The sequence below is a fragment of the Xenopus laevis genome, chromosome 2L, assembly GCF_017654675.1.
Source record: "Xenopus laevis strain J_2021 chromosome 2L, Xenopus_laevis_v10.1, whole genome shotgun sequence".
Classification (NCBI taxonomy): Eukaryota; Metazoa; Chordata; class Amphibia; order Anura; family Pipidae; genus Xenopus; species Xenopus laevis.
The window spans coordinates 180,548,470-180,556,972 of NC_054373.1; the positions used below are offsets into that span (position 1 = coordinate 180,548,470).

Sequence of the window (8,503 nt, forward strand, 5' to 3'; positions counted from 1 at the left end):
CTGATGACATCAGAACTCACCATTTATAAGGATATAATTTACAAGATAGTCATGTATTATATTGTAATAAACACATTCCCAAAGACATTGGGGTGAGTAAACAGATAAAACAGTCATAAGATACATTTGGAGAAGTTGTGATATTAATAACTAGTCTTCAATGTGTCTGACTACCTCTTCTATTTCAAACTGGAACAATTGGTCAGCACTCACCCAAACTACAAGCTCGATAGACAGGTGCACGTGCAAGGTTGTCCACTCCAACTGGCTAGATAATTCAAGAACGAAATCACAGCACCATCCAAATTGTGTATAATCTTAAAAAGCCTTTATTGGGTTTCTGGCTTGGATCTCAAACAAACAACGTTTCAGGCCTGGGTGGCCTTTTTTCAAGTTTCAAGTCTGATTCATTCACAAGATCATTACAATCTGATCTCAGGGCCTCAAGAACTTTCTTAATCATGCAATTAATTATTCTACAGATAAAAGGCCTGTGTTTGCATAGAATTAGTACATTTTGCTGAAGTTTCTGAAGGAGGGAAAACAAAATGTTGCAAAGATTAGTGGGCAGAGCAAGGAGGGTAATTGGAATTGGTGTGGTTGTGTCTGGAATGGGTGTGGTTTATCTAGAATGGGTGTGATTGTGTCTGGGATGGGTGTGTCTGGAATGGATTTGATTGTACCTGGGATGGGTGTGATTATATCTGGGATGGGTGTATCTGGGATGGATGTGGTTGTATATGGAATGGATTTGGTTGTATCTGTGATGGGTGTAGCTGGGATGGATGTGGTTACAGTATATCTGGGATGGGTGTATCTGGAATGCATGTGGTTGTATCTGGAATGGATTTAGTTGCATCTGGTATGAGTTTGGTTTTATCTAGAATGGATGTGATCATGTCTGGGATGTGTGTATCTGGAATGGATTTGGTTGTATCTGGGATGAATGTGGTTGTGTCTAGAATGGATGTGATTGTGTCTGGGATGGGTATAAATAGAATGGATTTGGTTGTATCTGGAATGGATTTGGTTTTATCTAGAATGGATGTGATCGTGTCTGGGATGGGTGTATCTGGAATGGATTTCGTTGTATCTGGAATGGCAAAGGGGGAGAAAATGGAAGCACTCCAGGCTAAAAGAAAGAATTAATATGTTTAAATACAATGGAAGTGCAACTGATTTATCCTATTAATCAATGCACATTCCCTGCTCCCTGTCTCACAAGTAATTCAGTATATATGCAAGTGCATGTGTGTATAAAGACAAGGGTTTTTAGTTACAAAGCTATGATCATAAAATTGGTAAGCCACCATACCACATCAAGGTAAACCCCATACAGTGGTCCCTAACTGTTTACCTCTGGTCAATAATATAAAAGCAGTAGTCCTTGGAATCAAGTGTCTCCTGACCTTGGGTTTGGTTTTAATGAAAGGGCTAGATCCTCCAACTAGCTGCTGCGGCTTTTAAAAGGGAGAGATTGCCCAAACCAAGCCACGACTTTAGTTGAAGTGGCGGGTAGGGGGTGCTATTACAAACCACTGAGAGCATCGCCTGCTTCTGGCTACATAACAACTACAAAGGGGGAGAAAGTAGAAGCACTCCAGGCTAAAAAAAAAAAAGAGGGGGTCACTTTCCTCCTGCATTCCAAAAATATACAGGCAGGTTAGACTAATTATAGTCTGTTGTGTGAATGTGGTGAGAGCAGTAGATTGTAAGCTCACTAGAGCAGGGACTGGGGGACATAAAGATATGTGCTATAGAAATAATAAAGGATAATAAAAAGCACTTTGTATTGACTCCTGTTTGATCTAATGTGCTGTACAGTGCCGCATCCATGAGTAGTGTTATATAAATATAAATACATACATGGGGTTGGTTATACTGTATACAAAGAACCAGAGCCCCCCTTCAGACTAGAGGAAAAAACTTTAATTTAAAGGAACAGAGAAGGGGGTTCATCACAGTGAGGTTGTGGAATGCACTGCCGGGTGATGTTGTGATGCTGATTCTGAGGGACTTTGATGATTTCATGGACAAGCAGAATATCCAAGGCTATATTTATCTCAAGTTTTACAGTTCATTTTATAATATATACAATCTATATATTGATATATGGGTGTGTAACTGGGTGTTATCCCAGAGCCACGGCTCATTTGGGTTGTATAGGGTCCTGGAAATTTCTGCCTCAACCGATTTAGGGACACTAATGTGCCACCCTGCCAAGTGCAAGCTGCCCTGCATACAGACGGAGGTGCTAACTAAACAGAATAATCATTTTTGTCTAGGGTTATTTTGTGAGATATGGGCCCCCCTATATAATTTCCCCAAGTTAAAGTTAGGGGTGGCAAGGAGCATTGTGAACAAAAGCCAGGACACTTTGCTCCTAATTTGTGATGTGTGTACCTTGCCAGTTCATCCCTATAACCTATAACATTTATAACTTCTGTGGTTGGTACGTACTATATGGTTACAGACAAATTGATACTACCTACATTGATTGCTAATGGCCAGTAGTGCCCACTCATGCCACTACCTCTACTCCAGACGCTAGAGGGGAATAATCGCCAGACTGATGGATCATCCAAGATGGATAGATTAAATCAATAATAATCAAGAACCTACCAGGGACGTGTCTGAAGACCAAAGGAACAAGAATTCAGCATAAAGGGAAATCTAAGTGTAGTAGATTGGATAGATTGGTTGTTGTAGTTCCACAACTTCCCAATCTTACTATAGGGTGCCAGGTTACTCCTTACATTCAAAACATGTTTGCTTTAAGTTGGGTATTTACAAACGTTTAACTTTAAACGCACTTCTCAAAAAGACCAAGAAGGGACTGTCAGAGGTTGCTTCATACTTGATAGCACTTATACAGAATATTGCATGTGCTGTTGCTCAGAAGGCCCGGCTGAAGCTCGTGCTTCTTGACCTGGAGGCTGAAGTCTCGGAAAGCTTTTCTCCAACACTGCGAGATGCACAACCATTAACTTAACATGCTAGTAAGATTTGGAAGTTGTGGAACAACAACAACCAATCATCTAATACACTTAGATTTCCCTTTATGCTGCATTCTTGTTTCCCCCGAGCTTTTTTAGGGCTGACTAATACAGACTTTGACATTGTGAATTTCTACCAGAAGAGAAACTGGAATATCGAGTCAGAACAAAAGGGGAACTCCGAAGACTGTGTTTACACTATATTCTAACAAATCTGAAGACCAAAGGAGCCTATCCTTGGGTCTTCAGGTGCCTCCATTACAGGATCTTGATTGTTAGTGATTGAATCCATCCATCTTGTTGCTGCTTATCCTCCTTCTCTTTGCCCTCAAAACTTTCTGATTAATATCTTTTCCAATAAATGATGAATTCTCATAATACCATTAATATAGGGATATTTAATACAGGTAGGAACACAGAGAGATGGTTTAGAGAGTTATACAGCACCTACCTGCCCTCCTCTACAGAAGCATACATTAGATTGTATAGAAAGTTATATATTATGAGACGACTGTACTAATCCCTAGTGTTTGGCTGGAATGTCTGCCATAAAGCAAGAAAGTACTGCTGCGTACTTGTCAGAAAGGATTTAGAAAGAGTTCTGCAAGTACAAAATATCTTTACAGAATGACCTAGTACTACTTACATATTGCAAACTCTTCCCATTCCAATGTCCAAGTAAGAAATATATAAACAGTGCTGCTAATTCCATGTTTTTCCTACAGGGTTTCAGGGATTTTCCATGTTATATTTGTATATTATGTAACAGACCTGAGTGCGGCATCAGTGGGACCTTTGTCAAAGGATCATAAGTGCTGCAAAGTCTCCCAATGAAGAAGCACCCAACTATTTTTTTTCTTGAATGAGGACACCTAACCGATACTGTAGGTGTGATTTAGACAACTTTGAATATCTAGTCCCAATTGTTTCTCCATTGAGTCTTCTACCTGGAAATATAGGGATCTGCCATGGGCACTAAGCAGTTCTCTCCATTTATGAACCTTACATTTCATTAATGACCTGATAATACTGCCAGCACTGGATATTGTTCTTGCTTGAATGTAACTTTTAAAGTGGCGAGTCCTGGAAGTCTGTAAATTTTTGGTGATATCTTTTCCATTACTAATACCAGTAGACATGGGATCATAGCCTACGGATCTACTTTCAACTACAGGGACATGATGGCATTTCAGAAAGAGACATTTGCCATCTACTCTGCCTGAATGGCTTTATCAAACATCCCCCCTAACTCTAACAATTCATAAGACAGGCCTTGCCTCAGAGTTTAGGAACCACTTGTATGGCCCACTCTTTCTCTCAGTGTGGCAAGATAATTCTTTATATACCGGTAATCCTCCTTACAGAGACATGAGGAGCAAAGGAAGACTATAGATTCCATATATATATCTGTACAATCTACAATTACAATGTATTAATGTCATAAGTGCCAGGATAACCCAGTACAGATATGGGATCTGTTATTCAGAAGCCCATTATCCAGAAAGCTGTGAATTATTGAAATGCAATATCAGATTGATTCCATTTTAATCAAATATTTTTAATTTTTAAAAATCATTTCCTTTTTTTCTGTAATAATAAAACAATAGCTTGTTCTTGATCCCAACTAAATATAATTAATCCTTATTGGGGGCAAAAACCAGACTATTGGGTTTCATTTGTGCTTAAATGAGGTTTTAGTAGGCCCAAGGTACTTATCTAGAAAATTACAGGTCACAAGCATTCTGGATAACAGGTCCCATACCTTTACCTCTGCACGTCTCTTAAAGGCTCTGTAGGAGGGAATAGGCCATTGCTTAAACCAAATTCTTGATCAAAAGTTGCATATTGATGGGGGGGGCATTAGAATAAGATTCTAACATGACCTGATATAATCCCATGACACAATATCATTATAGTATCATGCATAACACACCTTGTTTAAAACAACGACAAGCTAATAGGTAATAATGACAATATACGTGTTGCATATGTCATTCCTGTCTGCAAGGAACAAACATAATTCATGTTATTGATAGAAAGTAGCCTAACCTTGACCCTGACCAACTTGACTAACTGCCTTTGTGTGGGTGGGGTGGGTGTGAGATCAGTTGGAATAAAGTTGAATATAGGTGCAAGGTGTACAATTTAGTATATAACTAACTAACTAACTGTTTAGAGGCAAAACACCTTGTATCTACTTGCAATGTATTCCTACTAATCACACACCCACCCTACCCCGGGGCTCTGATCTTATTCAAGTGTTGTATGAAAATAATCACGTTGCACTGATATGTTGCACTGCGTTAGCCTTAGAAATGGGAGCAGTTCATTCCATCAGGCTCTTTTGTATTAAAACAACAACAACCAATAATGTCAATACAAGAACTATTCATTAGACACAATGGCTTTTTATGGGTGGTCATTGACTATGGGTTTCCATGAAATGTATTTGATGCATATTGGGATACATTTTTTATAATTCAGCACAAATTTGTTAAAAGTCATGTTTACTGTATCATTTATTTACTTGTATGTACAGAATAAAGACATTTTATAAGGAAATGTAGAGTGGTACAAGAACATTCTGCCAACATCTAAATATCTGATCTGTAAATGTCTGGTTGAAACAAAATCCATCAAATGACTAAAACTAAGGTCCATGAGAAGCTACAAACAGCCAGGAGTGTCTTCACTTGGTCATACATGACCATTTTTGTAGGTAAATTTTGATCATACTGCCCAAACATCTGGGCATGGGATCCAGATCATGGGTGGGTTTGATTGACCATCCTGTGATTATGTAGAACCATAGATAATGAAGAAAGGGACGTTGAGCCAGGGTTCTGGCCACATTGGAAGTCTTGGATTAGGGGTTGGCAGACAAGTTGTGACATCGGTCACCTCATGTTGGTGTGAGTTGCCCCTATGACCCTTGGGTAAAACTGGTTGTAGAACAAAAGCTGGCTCTCGCACACCCAATGTAAGATGCAAAGTCTGGTGCTCAGTGGTAGAGGTTCGGCCACCTCACAAGTGAATCAATAAAGAAGAAATCCACGGCACACAGGCTGCTGCAAGCAAGGAACCCCTTGCACGTTTAATGCAGAAGTGAGCAACGTTTCGGGGTCACGCCCCTTTGTCAAGCCTGGGGTAAAACTGAGCACACACTCCAATGTTTTCATACAGATGTTCTATTATCAACCCAAGTTCATGAACATTGGCCCATGTTTAGGACCACCCTAATGATTAGCACAGATGTGCCTACACTTCAGCCTAAACCTTCAGCTTTGATTCAGATGATCTAGAGAGTGAATGAGCAGATGCCCAAAGCAATTTAGTCAAGCCAAGATGTTATAATTGGCTTTGGCAAGGTTTGCGAGCAAAGAATATTCCCCTCAAGGCTTCTCATTAGACTAATTAGGAAATTACAAACAAGAAAAGAAACATGGCAGATATGCTATGGACAATTTCATGACAATGACAATATCTACTGGTGTCTGAAGGCATTAAACATGCAATGGTCACATCTGCAAAGCTTTTCTGCAGAATAACCCAAACACCTTGTGTCGTATGTCTTTTGTTTTGACCCCATAGATGATGGGATTCATCATAGGAGGGACTAGACAATAGAGGTTTGCCAGTAGGATATGAGCATAGAGAGGGATGACATTGTGACCCACCCTGTGAGTAATAAAAGAGAAGAAAGCTGGTACATAGAATAGGGTTATGACACATAGGTGGGACACACACGTATTAAAGGCTTTGTAGCGGGCCTCAGATGAGGGGAGTCTAATTACAGCCCTGATTATAACGACATATGAGATGGCAATGAGAATCATATCTATGCCAGTTATGCCAAAGGCTATAATCAGGCCATACACCACATTGACCAGGATATCTGCAGTTGCCAGTTTTGCCATTGCCATATGTTCACAGTAACTATGAGCTATGATGTTGCTGCCTTGGTAGGGAAGTCTTTTGAGAAGTAAGGTGAATGGACCTGTAGTGCAGAAGCTCCTGGTCAGAGCCACAATCACTACTCTCCATATGAAGGAGTTGGTCAGCTTTGTGGTGTATGCTAGCGGATAGCAGATGGCAACATACCTATCATAAGCCATGGTCAACAGAACAGAAGACTCGGTCACAAAGATGAAGTGAACGAAAAACACCTGCGTGATGCAGCCCTCAAATGTGATTTTGCCCAACTGGAACCAAAATATTGCCAGACTTTTTGGTACTGTTGTTGTGCACAAGAGGATATCAGACAGAGCCAGCATGATAAGGAACTGATACATGGGCTGGTGGAGACTTGCATTTGTTGCAATCACGTACATTAGAAGGAGGTTCCCAGCAAGGGCCAAGATGTACATGGAGCAGAAGGGGATGGAGAAGAGGAAATGAGAATCTTCCATACCAGGGATTCCTACCAGAACGAAATACTCTGGATGGGAACTGCTGTCATTCAGGGTGCCCATGGTCTGCAGAGCTCAAGGCTTTCTTGAGGGAGATGGCTGATGGTTGGGAGGGTCTCTCCAATGCTGCAGGACAGCAAAAGCAAAACATAAGTTGGCAAGCAAGCATGAATAAGTGCAACTCATTGATTAGCATAAGCATTTGCTAAGGTTGGACAGTTTGATGGTCTTTGGTCTCATACAAAGTGGTGGAACCTTCTAGACAACATTCTATACTTTAAGTTTCTATAGAAGCAAAACTGCGATGAAAGTGTATTACATACTGTAGAATCCATGCCAGCCCCAAAATCTTAATTCTACCCAATGTCGTGGTTCTGGCTACTCTTTAGAAATGGGCTTGGGGCAGTGGGTTGGCACTACATGAGCCCAGGGATTATCATGAGAACAAGGACAATGCCACCAATTAGACTAACACAAGACAGTACTGATAATATTGAGTAATGGTAAATTTGCCCGCTCTGTATAAATGAGCCCAATATGATGCACAAGATTTCCCTGTACTTGAATTAAAAGGAATTTTAAAACAATTACACTGTGCATGAAGCAGAATGTAAAGAGCCTGTATTGAAAAATGATTGCATGTTTCTTGCATTGCGGCCCCCCTAGTCCTGTCCTACATTTAATTCCATTCATTTGTCCATCACATTGAATGCAATTACCATTAGCAACATGAAAACCTAACACAAATATGTGTGGGAGCCACCATAATGTTTTGTGCAGCACAGTATAAAGATGTAATTCCTTGTGCTGTTCTAGTGACAGAATATGATATCTCCCTCCCATATATAATTACAAATATACAGAGAAGGAATGTTCTGGGCACACAATAAGCTATGCCCTCATACTGTCCTGTCTAAGGGAATCAATATGGCACCTCCTCCCATATGTATAAATACAAATATACAGAGAAGGAATGTTCTGGGCACACAATAAGCTATACCCTCATACTGTACTGTCTAAGGGAATCAATATGGCACCTCCTCCTCCCATATGTATAAATACAAATATACAGAGAAGGAATGTTCTGGGCACACAATA

At 40.1% G+C, this 8,503-nt stretch overlaps 1 protein-coding gene across 2 annotated transcripts; it reads right to left on the minus strand.

Annotated features, from left to right (window-relative positions):
* Nucleotides 1–3,324: 3,324 nt before the first annotated feature.
* On the minus strand, nucleotides 3,325–7,468 carry LOC108705815 (olfactory receptor 52D1). Of its 2 annotated transcripts, XM_041582750.1 has the most exons (3): nucleotides 6,554–7,468; nucleotides 5,058–5,069; nucleotides 3,325–3,345 (listed from the first exon to the last, which is right to left on the minus strand). In XM_041582750.1, exons 1-3 carry the CDS (start codon nucleotides 7,466–7,468, stop codon nucleotides 3,325–3,327), a joined length of 948 nt encoding a protein of 315 aa, XP_041438684.1. The 2 variants fall into 2 exon arrangements, with proteins under 2 accessions (XP_041438684.1, XP_018098107.2); XM_018242618.2 differs by lacking the exons at nucleotides 3,325–3,345; nucleotides 5,058–5,069 and having other exon boundaries at nucleotides 6,515–7,468.
* Nucleotides 7,469–8,503: the final 1,035 nt, after the last annotated feature.

Coding starts and splice junctions, on each gene's coding strand:
- LOC108705815 (XM_018242618.2), bottom strand. CDS start 7,468: ATGGGCACCCTGAATGACAGCAGTTCCCATCCAGAGTATTTCGTTCTG.